The sequence below is a fragment of the Cavia porcellus genome, unplaced genomic scaffold (genome assembly GCF_034190915.1).
Source record: "Cavia porcellus strain 051 isolate PalLab524CR breed Dunkin Hartley unplaced genomic scaffold, mCavPor4.1 scaffold_19, whole genome shotgun sequence".
In the NCBI taxonomy this organism is placed as follows: domain Eukaryota; kingdom Metazoa; phylum Chordata; class Mammalia; order Rodentia; family Caviidae; genus Cavia; species Cavia porcellus.
Genome location: NW_026947502.1, coordinates 11,758,189 through 11,780,134, shown reverse-complemented (window position 1 = coordinate 11,780,134; position 21,946 = coordinate 11,758,189). Strand labels below are relative to the sequence as shown.

At 42.5% G+C, this 21,946-nt stretch overlaps 1 protein-coding gene across 1 annotated transcript; it reads left to right on the top strand.

Moving 5' to 3' along the window:
* The first annotated feature begins 11,143 nt into the window (after window positions 1-11,143).
* LOC106028386 (hepatitis A virus cellular receptor 1 homolog) lies at window positions 11,144-21,367 on the top strand. The gene is made up of 6 exons (XM_063231376.1): window positions 11,144-11,195; window positions 13,219-13,554; window positions 19,958-20,038; window positions 20,397-20,474; window positions 20,834-20,920; window positions 21,270-21,367. The coding sequence occupies exons 1-6, from the start codon at window positions 11,144-11,146 to the stop codon at window positions 21,365-21,367; spliced, it is 732 nt and encodes a 243-aa protein (XP_063087446.1).
* The last annotated feature ends 579 nt before the right edge of the window (window positions 21,368-21,946 follow it).

Below are 21,946 nucleotides of genomic sequence, written 5' to 3'. Positions count from 1 at the left end.
TTCCCAGGATTCATCTTGGTGGGCTTGTCATTGGGTGGCTGAGTCAGGTTATGACACCGCCAGAGCCAGGGCTTTGCCCTAAATCTTTTACTTGGTATCGAATATTTTTGTGTAAATTTTAGTTCTAGTCCTTTTTGCCAAAACATGGCTCCTTTTTTTTTTTTTCAAGAGAGAACAGTTAACTTAAAAATAGTTGTTTAGGGTACTCAGATATGGTAGTGGGGCATGTGTTTAAATGTGCATATTATTTTAATATGATCATTGTTTTGTGAGTGGGTTCTTTGGGAAATATTTTATTATAGCTTTGTATTTTTCTTAAAATCTGCAGTATGATAATTTGGTACATTTTCTTCTGTAGTTTCCTCATTTTGCTTTTATACATTTTCATTCATTTTAAATGTAATGTATGTAACACAGAAAGGTTTTACACTGCAAGGCTGTGCTCTGTTTGTCTTGCTTTGGTGGCACTGGGGACTGAATCCAGAACAGTCCCTGAGCTAATCCCCAGACTTCCTTTTATTTTTTCTGGAGATGATGTCTCACTAAGTCACCGAGTTTCCCAGGCGTGGCTGGAACTTGTGATGCTCCTGTCTCAGCTTTCTAGAGTGCTGGGATTACTATACAGGTGTGTACCATCATGCATGGCTTGCAATTTTCATTGCCATCTCCGACAAGTCTTCTATTCTTAGCAAAATTCCTCTCACATAAACAGTGACTGATCATGATAAAAAAGCTATTTTATTTGATGGCTTATTTCACTTATTGGACATCATTGTACTTTTATCAAAATTGAAATGAGGACAATACTACCAACTAAAGTGTAGGTTTTACTTGAGTCCCTAGGTGGGTCCTTAAAATCTAAAAGTGAATGTTTTTTAGAAAATCACATTGGGATTTAAACCAGACTCAGACCTTCCCAGCTCCATACTTCAGGACCGCTCAGTGGTGCCGTGGCTGTGTCCTTCTGAACCAGCACTGCCCACCACAAATGCAGTGCGGCTCCACTGAGAAAGCCGATGGCCTTAATTTTTAGAATATATTTTATTTAGTCAGGTATGCAGTGCAGCTTCTTAGTCCTTTCTTACACTTCTTTTTTGTAATAATCCGTCCTCCTCACATAGCAGCCCAAGTATTTTATTTTATTTGAACTCATCTATCAGATTCTATTATTGAAAGCCTTTTAGCAGCTTCCTGATGCACGGGGTTTTGCTGCTCCCCACAGGCTCTCCCAGCTCCCTCTGCTTCAGCCTTCCTGCATACTTGGGCACAGCCCTCGTTCTTTCTGGCCCGGCTCCTTCTGAACCACTGTCCTGCTCCTTAGAACTCAGCTTTCAGAAGGTGGTGCGGCTGTGTCTTCCTTACCTGTCAGTTTCCAGCCTAAATTCTACCTGTGGATTGACCCATCGCCTTGGACAGTAACGATCTGCCTGTTTCTTGTCTGTGTTATTGCCAGGATAGTTTATTCCAGTCTGAAGTTCTCTCGTTTATAGTACCTGAAGTTCTCTTGTTTATAGTATGCACGGGTGTGTGTTCAGTCTTCCCAACCATTATTCAGGAAGTAAACTCCATAACACCTTGTGTCTCGGGCTGGCCCACTGCTTGACTGGGCGTTGATAGTCATTTGTAGGCTGGTTGGATGGAGGAAAAATTTCTGCTCTACTGAACACTTAAGCTGTGATACAGTGCCACAAATGCACAGATTCTTGGTTTTCCTTTAAGAAAGTTAGAATGCAGCAGCAAGGCCCACTATCCAAGGGAAATTATTCACATTGACAGCACTAAGCATAGAGCAGACCTGCGGCCTCCTAAATGCAGGATAGGAATTTTGGTGCTATCCTTATTTTTTCTTCTTATGGAAATATAAACACTTAACTTTCCCCCTGCCTTAACTTAGCTTTATAAAATGCTAAGCGGCCTTCAGGGGATAAGGAAGGATAGGCTGACACAGAGCAGGTAAGAGCTCAGTCACCTGAAGTAGGGATTTCATGAAGGGGCAATGTGTGACTTAGATTCTAATCACAGACTCCAGTAAACACGTATGGACCCTTGCATTTCCCACTTTGTAGGAGCAAAACATGCTTCTTGGTAGCACTGGTGTGTTTATTAAAGCATTGTTTCATGATTTTGGTGCCTGCTCATGGTCCAGTGTATCTTTAGGCAACTCAGATTGCTTTCTGTCTCTGACTCACGGGTTATAGAAAGGGATGATTGTAATTAACCCAAATAAGGTATATCATGTTAATGTGAAACGGGTTGCTGTTTCATAAGATCGCACCGATTTGAGACTTGTTTATTTTGTTTTTTAATGAAATTAATCTTTTTTTCTTTCGTCTTGCTTTTATGGTGCGGAGGATTGATCCACGCTAGGCAAATGCTCTATCACTGTTATGCATCCCTAGCACTCGTTTTTTTGAAGACAGGCTCTCACTAAATTGCATAGGTTGACTCAAATTTGGGATCCTCTTGCTTCAGTCTCCCCAAGTAACTGGGTTTATAGACCTGCACCACCACAGGGAGTTCACTGACATTCTTGTAAAATACTCAAATGATACACAAATACATAGCTTCAATTTCAAAGTCTCTCTTGTTCCAGGTAGGATATTCTGAGTAGTTTGATGTGTCTTTTCCCATGATATTTCCATATAGACACACATGTCATATACATATTTGTGATTTTTTATGGCATTTTTACTGTAAGTTCCTGTAATGTAGGCTGTCACAGAAATTGTGTTTCATTTAATATTTTGTTGAACTATTTCCATGTCAGAGTGTCCTGACAGAATGTTGCAATTCTTTGTCAACATATATTATGAATAAGCATTAACAACATATAATATAAAGCCATAATGCCTTCATAGGGATTGTGAGAATTCAGCACACATGTTGTACTTAGGTTGGGCCATTTGGCTTAGAGCCCAAGTGCTATAAGGGGTCTTGGTTTTGGAGTATTCTGACTTGTTTTAAAAAACTATTCTCCTCTATCTGTAAAAAAGCCTACTGCTATTGGGCTTGAGGATCCTCCTGCCTCAGCCTTCCTGAATATTGGGATGACAGGCATGTGCCACCATGTTGACTTTAATGTCTTTAAGAAGCCAATCCACATGGTTTTGATTTGGGGGATGAGGAAGCTTCATGGTCTCATTGTGCTTTGGAGAAACATTCAGCTGTATGGAAGGTGATGCCCTGTAGCTGCCCGTACAGAAACCTACCACACCCAGTTTTAACAGTCTTATCCTACATTGTGACTTCAACTTTAGTAGTCTCAGCAAACACATTATTAACATTAGAACAATGTACATACATTACACTGGGGCCTGGGGTAGTTTACTTCACTTTTTCACACTGGCAGTTTATTTTCCTAAACTTTTGCGGCACAGAGAGGTTTTTTTTTTTTTTCATTTGCTCAGACTTTCATTCTTGCAGGAGTTGCCCAATAAGCATGTATTGATATCATGTGTGTTGAGCCTGGCTGCCAGGTGGCACACACCTGAATCCCAGGTGTGTGAGGCAGGATCACAAGTCCACGGCCAGGCTTGGCAACTTAGTGAGACCCTTTCTCAAAGTATAAGATAAAAAGGAAAGAGCTGCTTACCCAGTATGTGTGAGCTTTCAGTCCCCAGTATGCGGGGAAAAGAGTTTGTCAAGTGGCAGACAGTGCAGGAGAAATAGTTAAGCACAGCTTTTACTTCTGCCTCTGCTCTCAAAGACTTCTCACCCTCTGGTCCTCTTTTTGGAGTCCAGTTACTCATTTGAAAGGTTCACATCATTTCCTACACCAGCCTTCTCTAAGTTAACCTGAGGTTTCAGTCCCAACGTCACATCTCAGATGAAAATTCTTGCTGCATCTTTTTAAATAGCCCAGTAGAGGAGAAATCCTCTTCATTCTGACCCCAGGATTTCCCTAGAATCTGTTTCAATTAGTAAGTGGATAAAATATTGCAACAAGATTAATTGTTATAGATGTGAGTTTCAAGCATCCCTCCTAGTATTCTGTAAAGGTGTGGCAGAGAGATAAGGAATGGAATTCTGGGAGAAGGCGGTCTCTTGTCCCTAAACAGTGCTGGAGAAAGAGTCAGCAATTAGCAGGACAGGAGAAGGGAAGCCTGCCAGCGAGAAGCTGAGAATCCATCTCCTCACTGGTAAGTCCAGTCCTCTGCAGACTTGTGGGAGGGAGGGAACCAGAACATTGCTGTCTGCTGCGCTCAGTATCATTTGGAAATCAATGAGCACAGTGATGTTTGATCAGTAAAAAGTAGAAGAGTACAAAATGGTTCCTTGGGTCTATTGGGAGGTTGACTATCATTTAAATGGAATAATAGACTCATATAGCTGAATTATTTAAACTTTTTGTTAAGCAAGTATAGCATGACAAATAGGAAGATTAAAAAAAAAACTATAGAATACAGAGTGATGCCTTTGGATTATCCATATTTCTTTAGGCCAGTATCTGTAATATGGGAGCATGTACGTCAATGGTCTAGCCGTCTTCATTGACTTTAGCGACTTGTAAACATAGTTTTGAAAACCCTGAGTGTACTGTTCCCTGAGAGGGGAGCCTCATGTTGGTGCTGACTTTTGAAGGTCTGCATTAGCCTCTGCGCAGCCTGGGACGGTCTGAGAGTGTCACAGCTGTGGTCTGGGTGGCGAGTGGAAGGCTGTGTCCAGCGGGAAGGGGCCAGAGGGGCCTTTGGAGTTTGGAGGCACTGGGCCGCACTGAACAACTGTAGAGTGCTAGAGAGATTTGGAGACACCCCTGAGTTTGGAATGTCATCATCTCCCTAGAAGATTCTCCTGCTCCTCCCTGGTGACCCTTCACACCTGGTGCCTGGGGACACCAATGAGGACATTGTCCTCTTCCACTCCTATCTCTCAGATGATCCCCTACCTCACTGTGAACTTTTTTGTAAATTCCTCTTTTCTCCTATTTTTTTTTTTCTACTGGGGAATTGAAACCAGTCTTTGAACTGAGCTACATTCCCAACTATTTTTTATTTGGAGACAGAGTTTCTCTGAGTCTCTAAATTGGCCAGGCTGAGCTTGAACCTGTGATCCTCCTGCCTTCCCTCCTTCTCTGAGGAAGAGATCAGCCAGAGCTCCTACAGACGCACCCACTCAGCAGTGCGATGATCTGACGTCTGCGGTTTGGGCCAAACCCAGCCTTCCAACTGGGCACTGATTTTATTGCTCTCTTGCTGAGCAAATTTCCCCTTCTGCACTTTGTCTTCCTCTTCTTGACCATTGTCAGATCCTACAAACCTACATTATTTTTGCCATTAAAAAACAAAATGACCCTGTTCCCCAAGATCTAACTCTATTTTTTCTTTTTGCCAATAATATGAAAATATTCTCTGTTCTCAATCACTGTCTGATTTTTTCTTTCCTTGTAAGCTCAGTAAGGCTGGTAATAATCTCCAGCTCGCTCAACTCTGTGGCCCATGCTTGCTTTGCTCTGTGCTCTTGACCCAGCTGCATCCCAGTTCCTTGCTGTCCTGGATTTATGTGGCTTCTGGGACCCTGCTTTGCCCTCCTCTGACCTCTTTGGTCTGCAGCTTAATTTGTGTTGGAGTCTCTTCTGCCTCACCTTTCTAGGGGAAAGGCTGGGACCTTGTCCTTAGCCCCAGGAATTCCTTCAAGTATCTATTTCAGGCTAAGGGCTTTAAAATATCATTGCTGAGCCGGTGACCTTTAGCCCAGACCTACGTCCAGTGCCAGCAGTCTCTGCTTCATAGCTCACCTCAGCAAGTCAGAGACGCTGCAAAGCTCATAGTCCTCATAGCTTTCCCAGGGGCTGGCACCCTGTCCCTCGGCAGCAGAATCCTGGGAGATCACCTTCTGGCTCTACTTCTCTCTTCCCCAGGGTGATCAGCCCTGTTCTCAGCACCTTCTGAACTGCGTGTGCTCTGGCTAACCCTCCTCTCCATCCAGAATTCCTGCAGTGAGTCCCAAGGTCCAGGGTTCTCAACCCAGCCACTGCGGGGCGCCCTGGGATCCAGATTCCCTGTCACCCCACACCGGTACCCCTTTGCTTTGTTGAAGCTGGGAGTGGCTCTTGAGGCCCAGATGTCTCAGTCTCCCTCCTCATCTTCCCTGACTGGTCTTTGCTTGGCCCCTCTTCACCTCGAGGAAAGCTTCCGGAGCTCTCTAAACCTGACCACCTTTCTTTCAGCCAGGGCCCGCCACCTTACTTATCTTCTCTGTGTTGTCTCCTTTCCCCCTTCAGCTCATGTGTTCATTCACGTATGGAGGAGCACAGTCTGACTGGAGTCCTGCAACCTGAGTGACAGCCACCGAACCTCTCAGCCTTTTTTTTTCCTTCTTACTTTTCTTATGTTAGCACTCATTTGATTAGCAATATACTAATCAAATTTATGATTTTTTTCTAAATTCCTATATTTGTCTTCTTATTACATATAAGCTACCTGAGACCAGTTTTTGTTTGTTTCATTGATGTGTCCTAAATGAATACAATCGTGTGTAATATGTTTCAGATAGTCAATGAATATTTGGGAGATGAGCACATTCTTACTGTTATGTTTTAGTTATTGTTTAAAAATTTTTTATTTACAATTGTGATAAATTTTTAATAATTATCTACAGTAATCAACTTTCACATGTACAAGGCTTCATGCATAATAGGAAAAACACTACCACTGAGCTACATACCCTATATTTTTTTGGTACTGGAGATTGAACTCATGACCTTGTGCTTGTCAGGCAGGCACTTGTGTCTACTAAATTAAATCTCCAGCCCTATTTCTAAATTTTGGTACAGGTTTTTTTGTTGTTGCTGCTGCTATTGTTGTTTTTTGTACCAGGGATTGAACTCAGGACCTCACACTTGCCAGGCATAGACAAGAGGTTTTCTTTACCCAGCTAAAATCTGAATTTGCAATTGGGGCTCCTGCCTCAGCCTCTGGAGTAACTGGGATTCTAGTACCACCATCCCTGGCTTATTTTTGATAACCATGGATGTGTTGTAAATTTTATATTGATATTTATGATTTCAAAAATTTTGAGTATCACATAACCTTTTATTAAGTCAGAGTAGTGTGTGAAGGGAAATAGCCAGGGTAGAGGGCGGGCAGGGAGAGAGAGCGGTGTGGGAGGTGGAGAGCTGGCGTGGGGGACAGGGGAGGACAGGCGCATGGGTGGATGTGTGAGCCCTTAGCTGTGGACGGGGGTTAAGGAGACCTAGCTTTGGTGAAAAATATGGTGAACCCAAGCAGCTGGACTCTGGCAGGGAGTGGTGGCTACAGGAAAGAACAGTGAATGAGCTCATCTTCAGGTCCCTCCACTCACCCCTGCTTTAGAGATAAAGCTGTGCCCTCAGCACTGGAGATGCAGTGCTGGCAGCTGAGCACCGTCTGTCACCATGTTGAGCTGGATCCCTCTCCGTGGTGTCCCCTCAGAGGATCCTGGTTGTTCCTGGAGAGTGGTGACCTGTGACACCTGCACTGCTCCCATGAACATACAAAGGAGTCCGCGGTGCCGCCTTTGTATGAACCACAGTGGAGGCTGAGGGAGAGGGGCCGAGTCAGGATATGCAATTCCATGGGGCTGTGCCATTGTTACCACTGTGGGGCTTTGGCTCCACATCCTCACCTTGACTGTTGGTCACCATTTCCTCTTCTTCAGATGCCTTTCACCCCTCTACCAGCATTTCTTAATTATTAATTTCATGCATCACTTAAGGGAATTTCTTCTCCTGTTGTTTCCCGCCTCAGTACAAATGAATCATCTCTCTGTAAGCATTGGTGGTTCCACAGATGTATCTGTAAATTTAGTACTTAAGTTTGCTTAAAAGAGTTTATGGTCTAAACTTTTCTTTTCTTTTTATTGTATTTATTTATTTGAGACAAGGTCTTTCTTTGTAGTTCAGGGTGGTCTTGAACTCACGATGATCCTCTGATTCTGCCTTCTGAGTGTGGGATTACAGGTGTGCTGCATCATTCCAGGCAAGTTCATGGCCAAAGTTGGATGCTGTCTAACACAGTAGTCATTTGTAGCAACTTTGCTTTTAACTAGAGTCCAATTATATGTAAAACATTTAAAATCTCCTCAGCTGAGCTCACCCAAACGTAAAAGGCTGTATAGTCCCAATCGCTCCTGGCTGCTGTGCTGCATAGTGCTCACATAGAAGGACTCGGAATCCACTGGACAGCGCTGGACAGAAGGGAGGAGACAGAAACTACAGTCTCACACACACACGCACACATAGAGTAGCAAGGGAAGGAAGGGAAGGCGTGCTATTAGAGAACTGAGACAGGGTAATTATAGAGATCCCTTTCCTGTCTGCCTCAACCCTGGAACCTTTATATTTGTAATCTCAAGGAGAAGATTTTGGAAATCTACTGAGTTAATTCCAATCTAGCCCTTCCTGTGCAACCTAAGATGCATACAGTTATGGGGAGCCCAGGGGTCCTAAGTCTAGCCAAGATGGTGATTAACTGGAACGAAGGCCACACCCAGAGCCCAGCCCTAGTTTTATCAGTTCTCCACAAGGGGAGTGGTTCAGGGATGAATGCCCATGAGAGTGGTGGGAAATAAGGTGACTCCTGTGACTGGGCAGAAATGCAGAGAAAGTAGTCTTCAATATACAACTTAGGTAGTAACTTGGGGTCAGTGCTTCAGTTCTGATGTACAATCCTTTTTGCCCTGGGAAGTCTTAGCCTCTTTCTCAAGCCTCAATCCCAGCTGACAGAGTGGAGCAGGAACTCTCCATCTACCCAGCTCAATCACATACTTGGGGGAGGCTCTGGGTGGGGAAACAGCCACTAATCTACTGTGTGCTTGCTTCAGAGATTACACATCAGCTCCTCAGCCAGCCCAATTTCCATTGCTTAAAACCAATTGAAGGCACAAAGAAATAGCCTAGCCAGCTGTGTACATATCAATACATGGAGATAAGGCCAAGTTTATCCAAAATGGAAGCATTTCCTTTCAAGGAGACTTGTCTGGGTGGTTCCCACAAGTGATAATACAGAGGGGCTGCATGAGTACTTTACGCTGAGGCTGGACCCAGGGCTCCCTCCCTCCCAGGAGGCCACCTGTAAGCAGGGACTGGAAGGAGGAGGGAAAGAGTGAGCACGGGGAGGACAGGAGTGAGGAGTGCGACAGAGCAGAGCTGGAGCAGAGGCTCAAGGCCCAGGTGGACAGGAAGGGAGCCCAGCAGCTGTGGGGCATGGGCAGGAGGGAGAGTAGCAGAGAAACCTGGGAGGCAAATCCACAGAGGCTCTGTGAGGCCAAGGGGAGAGCTGTCAGGGGGAGGAGCTGGGCGTCTTCTTGTCCTGAGAGACTGGTGGGTGCACAGGAAGTGGGGCAGGGCTGGGATCTGATTGTGTATTTCCCTTTTCTCTCATTCAGCCTGACTTTATTAGTCACTTGCTTACTGACCCATATCTCCCCTGATCCTTTATTAGTCACTTGCTTACTGACCCATATCTTTCCTGATTGCAGTATCCTAGATTCTTTATATCTTCCAGGTACTGAATCATGTTTTGTTAGTCCCAGTATATTCGTAATAACTCTTACAATTGAATTAACAGTTTCCTAAAGTCCTTTTCATTAATGAAGTGGATTTTTGCTTAGATTTAGACTATAATAAAATTTGTTACAAAATATTTTGCTTCCCAAATAGAAAGCACATGATTTAATTCTGTGTGAGCCATTTGAGGCTTTGTTCTCCCTTAATTGGTTAAGTTGGGATCAATAGTGTTTCTTTCAAGTACACAAAGGCAGAGACAAACAGGGCAGCCAATAACCAGAAATATAGTTATTCTATGTAACAAGAACTCCTTGAGTGCAAGAGTGTGGAGAAAATTTAGCTTTGGGATTCTGAAAGTGAGGATCGAGGTCCTGGTTCAAGCTCTAGTTTTTTTATGGAAGAGGAGAATTTTAAGTGGTTAAGGTCACGTGTTGTTAACTCATTTCATTTCATAAGAGGTGGAAAAGAGCTGGGCAGAGTGGTGCACAGCTGTAATCCCAACACTGTTGAAGGCTGATTCAAGGGTTGCAAGTGTGAGCTCTTCCTGGGTAACTTCAGCAAGACCTTGTCTCAAAGTGAAAAATGAAACATGCCTGGGGATGCAGCTCCATGCCCTGGGTTCCACCAAGTCCAGAGGCTGTTGCAGTGGGGTTCGCACAGAATGTGGGACTTGGCTTTGATGTGTACTGCTGTATCTCCATGAAGCCCCTCATAGCTGCAAAGCCAGAAGTGGAGCAGCCTTTAGAATTTGGGAGGAAATTCCTGAATCTTGACACCAATCAGGGAGTTAATGAAGAACTGGGCAGCTTACTCATGTCTGTGTGGCTTAATAAGTAGTAAAGAACAGGGCTTTTCAGCCTGGAGTGGGAGCATTCTCGTGAGCTTCTGAGTCTCAACTTCCTTTTGGGTGGATCAGTTGAGAGCGGCTGCCTCCAGCATTTAGAAGCAAGTGAGTCTGCTCAGCACAGTAGACAATGCGAGCTGATGCTATGGGCTAATGCCTTAGGTCCTTTTTCAGAGGTCTGCCCTAGCTGTGTTTCTCACCAGTCCAGTTCTTTGCAAGAGACAGAGCCAGTATATTCAGCTCTATTTTATCAGGGAGGAAAGCAAGGCATGGAGGGCTCTGTCACACTGAGGGTCTCAGCTCTGTGGATGTCAGGGCTTGGATCTGAACCCAGTGATTCTTGAGGTGTTGTCTTGCCATAGTGAATGCAGCCCGAGCCACTGCTTCTGGTAACATGAGGAGCTAACAGAGTGCTTCGTGTTCTTGTGGTTTGTCTTACTTTCTGGGAACTTGGCAAGGAGCTGGCTGATGTGTGGCTCCAACCACTGCCACCAGCTCTCTGCCCCTGTACCATGTCTTTGCTCTGGAATTCTGCTCGGCATCACCACCTCTGGTTGCATTGCTGTGTTCCCCCTTTTTTGTTCCTATGTCAGATCTGAGTCAGATCGGAGGCTGCAAACAGGGAAAGAATTGGGAAAGGAACGACTGCTTTGCAGGACAGCTTTCCCTGTCCACTACTGGGAGCTAACACAACTCTGAGGCCCTTGTCTGCTTTTCTCCCAAAGAGCAGGGTCCAGTGATTGACAGTCAGGGTGAAAGGAGAAGCTGCATCCTGAGAATTAAGACCCGTGCAGTGCAGACATCTTTGGGTCACCATGATCCTGCAGCTTCAGGTTGTGGCCTTAGGCCTCCTCCTACTCCAGACAGGTAAGTGAGCAGCGGGCTGCACCTGGGGGCTGTGGTGGAGAAGGAAGACAGATGATCCTGGGCTACATAGAACATTTATGTGCTGCCCAGAGAGTGGAGAACAGGATGAACTCTTACTCCAAAGCATTATTTAACTGCTCTGAATTCCGAGACTGATGGCTAAGAGAGGCAGCTGAAGTGAACAACACGTACTGTGGCCTGTATTGAAATATGAAAGAAGCTGGCAGATGTATATACTCAGCCAATGCATGCAAGGAGAGTAGCATTTTGTTAAGTTCTTTTATGCTTCTTGGTAGTTTTAAACTGAGTCATTTCACTTAAAAAGAATTCCCACTCCCCTCTCTCTTCCTTTTTATCTTGCTCTTGTACTGATAATTGAACCCAGAGCCTTCACACTGAGCTATATTTCATGCTACTTTTAATATTTATTTTGAGGCACAGTCTCACTAAATTGCGCATGTTATGTTTAAACTTGTAATCTTCCTCCCTCAGGCTCTCGAGTGCTGGGATCACACATGTGCACCCATCGCCTGATTAGTATATTTATTTTGTAGTATATAATCTGGTTGCTGACTGAATATTTTCCAAGTCTGTGGTTCCACTTGTGTTAGACTTGCTCAGTTGCTGGGCTGTGATCAGAGGAGATCTCTGGTTAGCTTTTTTGTTTTTGGTTTTTGAAAGATTCAAAAGCCTATAATAAGCTTCAGCTCCTCTTGAAAGCACTAGAAAACTCATTTATAAAAAATGTGATTCCTAAAGTGTTTACCAGATTTATGCTTTTTAGCCAATACTATTTTTTCTTTTCAAATCTTTTTCATTTTGAAGAGAAAAAAAAACTCAATATTTCCAATCACAGTAATTAGGAGGTAACAATGATATATTGTATATTGTTATCTTCAAATCAGTTAGAGTAGAAGATATCTGCATTTAACTGTCAATACTAACACAAACCTTGGTCTTCAGTGGACTCAGAGAAATCAGTAGTATAACTCTTGTCTGTCATATATATATATATATATATATATATATTAGTACTGGAAATTAATCCCAGAACCTTGACACTGACCTATATCACAAGTCAGGTTTGTTTTGTTTTGTTTGCTACCAAGAATCAAACTCAGACCCTTGCACTTGCCAAGCAGGCACTTGTACCACTGAGCTGTATTCCTAGCCCCCTGTCTTTTTTTTGTATTTGATTTTGAATAGGTTCTCCCTAAGCCTATAAATTGCTTAGGCTGGGGTAGAACTTGTGATCCTCCTGCTTCAGTCTCTCAGAGTGCTGGGATTACAGCTGTACCCTAGTATGCCTGGTTAGATTCGATTTTTTTAAAAACATACTTGAGCTGATACAGGGAGTGGATCTGGAAGAGAGAACTGGGACCCTGGGATGGAGGGAGATTTTTTTCACTGTATCCCCGTTGGTGGCATTAGCATGTTTAAAAGCCCTGTGAGTGAGACATGGTAATGCACACCTGCACATCCCCTTGTGGTAATTTCTCTATTAGAAATCTTTCCTCTAGGAAACCTCAGTATGTAACAGTTTTGCAATAGAAATATTTTTGCAGTGCTCTGTATGATGGTAAAAATAGAGAGCAACAATATCATACACTACAGTATACTGCCTTATCTACTCAAACATCCACTGAACAATCATACTTATAAATAACTAGCAGGAAAATGTTTGTAGTATTAAAAGTTTAAAGTGTGAGCTATAAGTGGGCCTGGTGGAGCTCACCTGAATCCCCAGCTACTAAGGGAGACTGAGGCAGGAATAGCTCAAGTTTGAGGCCAGTGCCAGGCAATTTAGTGAGACCCTGTCTTAAAATAATACCTGATGGACAAGTAGCTCAGTAGCAGAGCCCTTCCCTTGCATTCATGAGACTGAGTTCAATATATAGTATCAAAAAGAGAAAATCATGCTATAAATTCCTGTTTATAAAATACATAAAAAAAATAATAAGAACAAATACATTAAGAAGGAAGAGAATGAGGTCTCAGTGTACATTTTTCTTCTCTGTCTCAGGTGCTGTGTTTTCTACCCAAGTGAATGCAGTGCTGGGGCAGTCGGTCACGCTGCCCTGCACCTACTCAGTGTCTGGAGGAGTCCACTTCATGTGCTGGGGCCGCGGGCCCTGTCCCTCTTTCAAATGCTCCAGTACACTTATTACAACAGATGGATACCGAGTCACCTATCAGACAGACAGGCGCTATCAGCTGAAGGGGAGACTTAATCTAGGAGACGTGTCATTGACCATCCAGAATGTAAGCATGGATGACAGCGGCCAGTACTGTTGCCGAATCGAGGTTCCTGGATGGTTCAATGATATCAAAAATACCATGTCACTCCAGGTTATGCCAGGTAAGCTTGTCTTCTTCCCTCTGACCCCCTCACTCAGATTAACTGACACGTGCGTAAGTTTTTCTTTCCTTGAATAGTAAAAGAGGAGGCTCCCATATTCCTGTTTGCCAATGAACACTTGCTGTTTGACAGAACACTTCTGTTTGTGGGGATGAAGTCCTAGACCTCCCTGGATTCCAGGCTGTGGGCCAGAATCAGCAGGTGTCTTTCAGAACAGCTCGTCGGTGAGGCTTAGGGGTCCATGAAGTGACTTTCAGTGTTGCGCAGTGAAATGTGGTGAACAGTGTTATGGAGAGGAATTTGCTTCAACAGTCGCAGCTTTTCTGAGTGTTCAGGCTTAGAAGAAGGGTCCCTTGAATTGTACACACTGTGAATTGTATAGGCACGAGCTCTACCACTTTCCCCGCCCTACCTTGGGTATTTGAAACGTATTATAGCAGAAAAATTCTTTTAAAAGTTAAAATGATCTTATGTATAAGCGTTTCCATTCCAACAACTGCTCATGTCGCTTATAAGAAGTTCATGAAATCCAAACATCTGGGAACGCTACATTCTCCTTTTCATGTGGGCTTCCTAGTTTTCATCAGCATTTTATGAAAGAAATAGGTATTTGAGGATTTTTGGTTTCTGGTTTTCTTTCCAAGATAGATTGAATCTCCTTCTCCTAACAGAAGTAAAACCTAATTTAGGGGCTTTACTAACCTTTGTCTTTTTTTAAAAAATTTATTATGAGGAACATTGTTTTTTGGTCTCTTTGCTTTTAGACTGGTTTTTTACCCTTTGAAAGGCAAATAGACGAAGTCACCCATGATAGAGTAAATTTGTGAAGTCCACGGGCCCACAAGTCTACTCGTTTTATTTAGCTGTCTCTGGGAAGACCATGTCCAAGAGGGAATTTGGAGAAGGCAAATATGGGGGTGCTGCACCGTGCTGTGGAGAAGCACGGGGAGGAGCTCATGGAGAGGAGATAAAGTGACTGTGACTGCGTCTTTCTTGGAGTTGTTAAATTATATTATTGACCTGGATGAGTTTTTAAATAGGATACAAGAAAACTGAGAGACTTTTTAAAAAAATCATAGATAGATTTTCAAGAATTTTATTTATTTATTTATTTTGGTTAGCTGAGTTGCTCAGTTTTCCAGGCTGGGATTGAGAACTTATGTTGGTCCAGCCTTAGCCTTCTAGAGTGCTAGTGTGAGATTTTTTTTCTTTTTGGTACTGGGGACTGAACTCATGGCCTCATGCTTGCCAGGCAGGCACTTACGCCACTGCGCTAAATCCCCAGTCCTGATGTGAGATTTTTTAATGTTCACAAACGTACTGTTTGGTCGAGTCCTACTGACGTTGTAACTGAGCCAATGTGACTGCCTCATCTCTATTAACCCAATTGTTTCCTTAAGTTTAAATATGATTCTAAAATATTGAGATTATTCTCAACTGTCCTAGGGCTTCTCCTCACCAGTCCTTTGTATTCTTTTCCAGTGTTACCTTTGAAATTTCCTCATAAAATAATAATTCCAATTTAAAACATGTAGGAAAATAGCTTATGCTGAGCTAAACATGACAAAATGTTGTGTTTATACATAATGAAGAATTACTCTGTCATAAAAAGGATAAATTCAAGTCATTTGTATGAAAAAGAATGCACCTTGATACCATAATGTTAAGTGAAGTAAATCAGACACACAGGCTTAAGTGTCACAGGGTTTGTCCTACATGAGAAACGCAAGATATAAATAAAATACAAAGTAAAAGATAAGAGGAGAAATAGAGAAAATTATAATCAGCATGGCCAATTGATCTAAAATTATACCTTGATTTTTTATCATTGTCTTATATGTTTTATGTTTTGGTCTGTAATCTGGCTGTTCTGTGTTTATGATGATTAACTTGATAAAAACTCATATAAAAATGAATCTTATGCTGGCTAAAAGAAAAAAATTAAATCAAGAGGGAGGAAAAGGGGAAAAAAAAGAATTGAGATATGTTATATGTCTACCAATTCCGCAAAATAAATGTAATCATTAGGTACTGCAAATATGTACCGATACAATTATTTTTATTTTTAAAAAAGTGTGAGCTGTTGAGGATTTTTCCTCTTTTGCATTTTTTGTCTGTTTACCTATTTATTTAATTTTAAAATACTTTTATTGATACTTTGTTGTTGTTATTACTGGGGATCAAACTCAAATCCTCGCCCTTGCCAAGCAGGCACTTAGGCTGCTGAGCTAAATCCCTGGCCCCCATTGATAGGTTTTATATACAATATTGATAACATTCATCATAAGGAATTTGTATCTGTAAATGATGTATCTTGAATTTTTCCCCATTCCTCTCCCTTCAACCCCTCTCCCTCTCCTTATTGCAAAAGCTTTGTTTCCATTTTCCCCCTTCTTTTCTCATATTTTTTCCTTTTCATTTCTTCCTTTCCCCTTCCGCCTTTCCTAGTTTCCCTTCCCTTTGAACATTTTTTTCCTATTTCCCAACATCCACTATATATTTTGGTCCTTATTAATACCTTTGGTTTTCATACCAGAGAAAACTTGGATATTTAAATTTGTGTGTCTGATTTATTTCACTTAAGAATACAATCTCAGGCTGGCTCCAGATTTAGCCCAGTTGGCTCAAGCGCTTGACTGGTAAGTGGGAGGTCACGAGTTCAATCCCCGGTACCAAAAAAAAAAAAAAGTATATGGTCTCAAAGTGCATCCATTTACCTAGAAATCTGCAAAGTTTGTCCTTCTTTACAGTAGGACAGTACTATATAAAAGAACCTCATCTTCTTTATCCAGTCATTGGTTGATGGACCTTTGGGCTATTTGAAGATTCAGCTACTCCAAACTGCACTACCATAAACATGAGTGTGCATATATAGCTGTAGTATGGTGCTTTTAATTCTTGTGGAAAGATACCAAGAAGGGGACTATCTGGGTCAAATGAAATCCCTTAGTTTCATTTGGAGGAATCTCCATACTGATTTCCATAGTTGCGGAGGAAATATCACAAAGAAGCAACAATTGAGAGCTCATCTAATTCAAAAGCTTTTGCACAGCAAAAGACACCACAGAGTGAAGAGACAGCCCACAGTGTTGGAATATATAAAGAACTCAAAAAGTTAGAGCCCCTAAATTTAAAGATCCAATCCGAAAATAGGCAACTGAAATTCATAGATAATTCTCACATGAAGAAGTAGAAATAGAAAATAAATGTGGGAAAAAATGTTCCAAATCACTAGTTATTCAAGAGATGTAAATTAAAACAACCCTGACATTTCATCTCACACCAGGAAGAGTGGCTGTTATCAAGAGATTAACCAATTATAAATGCTGATGGGACTAAGGAAAAGGAACCCTTCTACATTGTTGGTGGAAGTATAGATTGGTACAGAAACTGTGGGAATCAGTGTGGAGATTCCTCAAAAAACTAAAACTAGAGGCTCCTTTAAAAAAAAAAAAAAAAAAAAAAAAACAGGGTCTCCCTATGTAGTTCAGGCTGGCCTGTACTCACTACATAGCGCAGGCTGGCCTAGAACTCCCAGAGATCCTTCTGTCTCAGCCTTCCAGTGCTGGGATTATAGGCATGTGCAACCATGCCCAACTCATTTTTGTTTCTGTTAAAATGCTCTAATTAAAATTTTTGCATGCTCTCCCTCCTCCATTAGATTCTAGACTTTGGAGGCAGGGGGTATGGATTGGGCTCAAGCTTCTGGTTATACATCATGTTAGGGTTAGCAAATTATACACAACAGCCATAGCAGATTATATAACAGCGTCACAAACTCTCTTTGGAAATAAAGCTCTGTTGGAATACATTTGTACCTATTTATGTGTTGCTAAAGGCTGTTTTCAAATTGATAGTATTGAGGAGATGCTTCGGAAATTATGTTGTAGATTCAAACTCTGAAGCATTTACAGTCGATCTTGTTTTGTTTTGTTTTGTTTTCCTGCATTCGATTTAACCTAGGACAACCTACGGAGTATGTTTTTTAATTTTTTATTTTGAGCCTGGGTCTCACTAAATTGCCCAGGTCCAACTTAAAATTCAGATCCTCATGCTTTAGCCTCCCAGAGTATCACACATATGTGCGGCTACTCCTTTCTGTATTTATAATCCGGCCTTTTACTGAAAAGCTTTGCTGAGCTCTATATGTCACTGGTGCCTTGAACATGACAGGCATCCGTAAGAGTTTTTTATTTCTCCAAGCAGAAACTGACTAGATTCAAAATTGAATTGTATCCCACACAGAAGAGTTTTCAAACCAATTTTTCTCTACTCAAAATACCTATGATGTTATTTTATACTTAATGAAGATTTGAGAAAACTGCTCATAAGTAAAAAATGTGTTTAGGGAAATAAAAGTATTCAGTCATTGATTAATATAAAATTACATACTTGCTTTAAAGGAAATACTAACTTATTCTGAGCCCAATATGTATGATTATACCCCAGAAAAAGGTTGACTTTTTTTTTTGTCTTTTTGAGAGAGTCTTGCTATGCAGTTCTGGGTGGCCTTGGGCTCACTTTGTAGCCTAGGCTGGTCTCACTCACAACAATCTTCCTGCCTCAGCCTCCTGAGTGCTGGGATTACAGGCATGCGCCACCACATCCTAGCCCAGAAAAATGGACCCAAGTTACCACAGATGACGTGCCCCATTGTGGAAAAGGTCATAAGAGCTTTTATAGTCACAGAGTATATGAAAGCCATAAGTCAGTGCATTTACTAATTAGATGGTACCAGTGACATCAGGCGACAGCAAAGTAGAAGAATCTGTTTTGTTTCTTTGTTTTTGTTTTTGTTTTTGAGATAGGGTTTCACTGTGTAACAACTGACCTTGAATTTGTGTTGTAGGCCAGGATTATGGGTTAGACCACCACACCCAGCCTAATCTTTTCTGTAGTTTTCAAAGTGTTACCTTTATCAAGTTCCTAGTTTTTAGGGTGGATGGAGGCCGGATGTTCCCTGAATTTAGCTGTACACTCTGAAATCTTTGGATGATAAGACAGAGAGATGTTAATAAGAAATGGTCAACAAAAAGGGCTAACATCAGGTATGTCAGCACACACCTACAATCTCAGCCGTTTGTGTGGCTGAGACCAGAGGATCCCAAATTTGAGGGAAGCCTGAGCAATTTAGCAAGAATTTGTCATAAATAAAAGAGGGGCTTTGGACCGAGCTCAGTGGTAGAGCGCTTGCCTAGCATGCAGGAGGCCCTGGCTTTTACTTCTCATAGTACCGAACAAAAGCTGTGTGTGTGTGTGTGTGTGTGTGTGTGTGTGTGTGTGTGTGTATGTGTGTGCACATGTGTAGCAAAAGTAGACCAGATACCTCAATCTGTAGCATTCCATCCCTATACAATTACAGTGTTCTAGTCAGCCAAGGTCAGTCTGCAGGCTCTTTAATACTCATGTGGCTTCTTCAGAGACTGCTGGCACATGCTTGATCTGTTCCTTTCCTGCCTCTGCTTTTGTGCCAGGCACTCTCTGTTCAGGCTTAATTCCAGTCTTGATCTTCTATGCAACTCCCAGAACTTCATCAAGCTGTGTGGTTTCCTACACATTTCTGATGGTGTCAATTTGTAAAATATAGATTATCTTCAATCCAAAAATCCAAAATCTGCCATATTCCAAAATTTGAATCTTTCAAATGGTGACATGACAGCAGAAGTAGCTCATTTCATACTATGAAAACTGTTATGTGCAGGCAATAATGAAAAGTACAGTGTTATATGAGCTTACCTTTATGTTATGTGTGAAGTATATGTGAAACATGAATGAATTTCATGTGTAGGCTTGAGTTGCATTTCCTAAATATCTCATTATGTAAATGGAAATATTGCAAGCATTTTGGAGAAGGAGTACTCAAGGTATAAATGTTTACTGAGCAGAAATCTTTCAAGATCTTTCCTGCCCTCTAAACAATGCTTAAATCTTACCTGCTGATCCTGCATGTGACCCAGGAGTGAGCCTTTAGTTGAGATACAGTCTATGGGTGTCTTAGGCCTGACAGAAATGAACACTGTTTGGTAACTGTGTTGGTCTCCGAGACACTGTTCAAGTCAGTCACTTGCCACTGAGGGGACAAAGCACAAGACACATACTTTTAACACCTTCTCTCTGACTGGTCTCCAGAAAAAGACTTCATGCAAATGACATCTGTGCTATCATCTCCCACATATGTAGCATTTAATGAGCTTCTTCAACCATCTCCAGTGTTTCTTCCAAGCTCCGCCACCAGAGTTTCTAGCTGGGCCTTGTCCAAGGCCACATTCAGGAGAGATAGCTCTGCCCAGAGACAGTCTGTCGTCCATATGCTCAGCTGCAGTTGCAGCAGCAGGCTCTTGTTTCCTAGCTCATTTCTTACCGCTCCATTAATTCTTGCTTCCATGTTGATGTCTACCTGCAGCTAACACCACAAAAATTCCAGCAACGCCTCATTTCTCTACTGCTCCTCCAACACCAGCATGGATACAGAGCCACAAAACAGGTAAGATGTGAACTGCAGCCAGATTCGAGGCTGTCGACCCTGCAGGATGTTGTGTGACTTCAAACCCCTACCCCCGACTGGTCTTCTAAAAGAGACTTAAGTGCCAGTATGAGGTATAGGATTTTATTTCCCAAATATTCAATTGTGAGTGGAGTTGCTTCACTCCACCCCAACGTATCTCCAAAGTCCTTCACTCTCAGAGCCTCTAAGTGGCCATTGGCAAAAGAAAAGTCCAGGAGAGAGAGCCCCGTCCCTGAGGCCGTCTGTCATTGGTGTGCTCAGGCTGCAGTTCCAGCAGGAGGCTCTTGTTTTTTGCTGTTCCATTAATTCTTGCCTTCATATTGATATCTAACTGCAGCCAAGACCACAAGAATCCCAACACCTCGTATCTCTACTGCTCCTCCAACACCAGCCCACACAGAGAGCCATAGAACAGGTAAGATATGAATTGCAGACCCGAAGGGAGGCTGAAGAGCATACAGATCATTGTGTGTCTTCAAACCCCTACCCTCTGATCAGTCTTGTGAAAGAGACTTAAATACAAGTATGAGGTATAAGTTTTTATTTCCTGAATATTTAACTGTGAGTGGAGCTGCTCCACTCCATCCCTATTGTTTTTCCAAAGCCCTCTCCTCTCAGAGCTTCTAGCTGGTCATTGGCAAAGTACAAATCCAGGTGAGAGAGCCCTGCCAAGAGACAGTGTGTCATTGGTGTGCTTGGCTATAGTTGCAACACGAGACTCTTGTTTCCTTTTTCTCTATTACTTCTTGCTTTCATGTTGATGTCTATTTCCAGCTGTAACCACAAGAGCTCCAGCAACGCTTCATGTCTCTGTTGCTCCTCCAACACCAATCCCAACACCAACACAGAGCCACAAAGCAGGTAAAATGTGAATTGCAGCCTGGATGGGAGGCTATAGACCACACAGGGAGGGCATCCTGTGACTCTAAACAATCTTCCTCTGTCTGGACTTCAGAAGGGACTTTAGCACAAATGAGATAAGTATTTTCACCTCGCAGGTACTTACTTTCCAGTGCAGATACTCTATCCCCAGTATTTATCCACAGCCCTTCCCTCTCAGAGCTTCTTGATATCCATTGGCAAAGGACAAGTTCAAGAGAGACAGCTCTGCCTAGAGAAAGTCAATCATCAGTGTGCTCAGTTACACTTGGAGCAGGGGCCTCTTGTTTTTTGTTGCTTGATTATTCTCTACTTTCTTGTTGGTGTCCAGCTCCAGCCAAGATCCATATCACTTCAGGTCTCTACACCGCCTCCAACATCTACACCGCCTCCAACATCTGTACCTACCTGGAGTCACAAAACACATAAAATATGAATTAGAGCTCAGATGGAAACTGTAGAACATACTAGGCATTGAGTCACTGCAAACAACTTACCTCCAACTGATCTAAAAGGGACTTCAATGCAAATATGAGATATGCATTTTTATCTCCTGAATACTTAATGGTCAATGGAGCTGCTCCACTTTGCTTGTCGCATGTCTCCAAGGCTCTGTCCTAGCAGTGTGTCTGTCTGAACATTTGTGAAGAGCAAGTCCAGGTAAAATAGCCTGGTCTAGAGACAATCTGTCATTAATGGGCTCAGCTACTGTTCCTGGAGGGGGCTCTTTTTTCTTGTCACTCCACTAATCTCTTTCTGCTGATTTCTAATTCCAGCCAGGACCACAAGTGTTTCAATACCACCCTCTGTCTCCACGCCTGCTCCTCCAACACCAGCTCACACACTGAGCAACAAAACAGGTAACCTGTGAATTGGAGCCAACAAGCCTTCCCAAGGGAGGCTGGAGACCGTACAGGGTACTGTGTCAAGAAGTACCACGTGTGAAGCTTCTGACTTGGGCTGAACACATGGCTTCACAATTTCTTTGTCTGCCCCCCTTCTCAAATG

Excerpts from the sequence above, each read along its gene's own strand:
- LOC106028386 (XM_063231376.1), top strand. The coding sequence starts at position 11,144 with ATGATCCTGCAGCTTCAGGTTGTGGCCTTAGGCCTCCTCCTACTCCAG. Across the intron at positions 11,196-13,218 it reads CCTCCTCCTACTCCAGACAG|GTGCTGTGTTTTCTACCCAA; the intron begins GTAAGTGAGCAG and ends TCTCTGTCTCAG. Across the intron at positions 20,039-20,396 it reads GATACAGAGCCACAAAACAG|CCAAGACCACAAGAATCCCA; the intron begins GTAAGATGTGAA and ends ATCTAACTGCAG.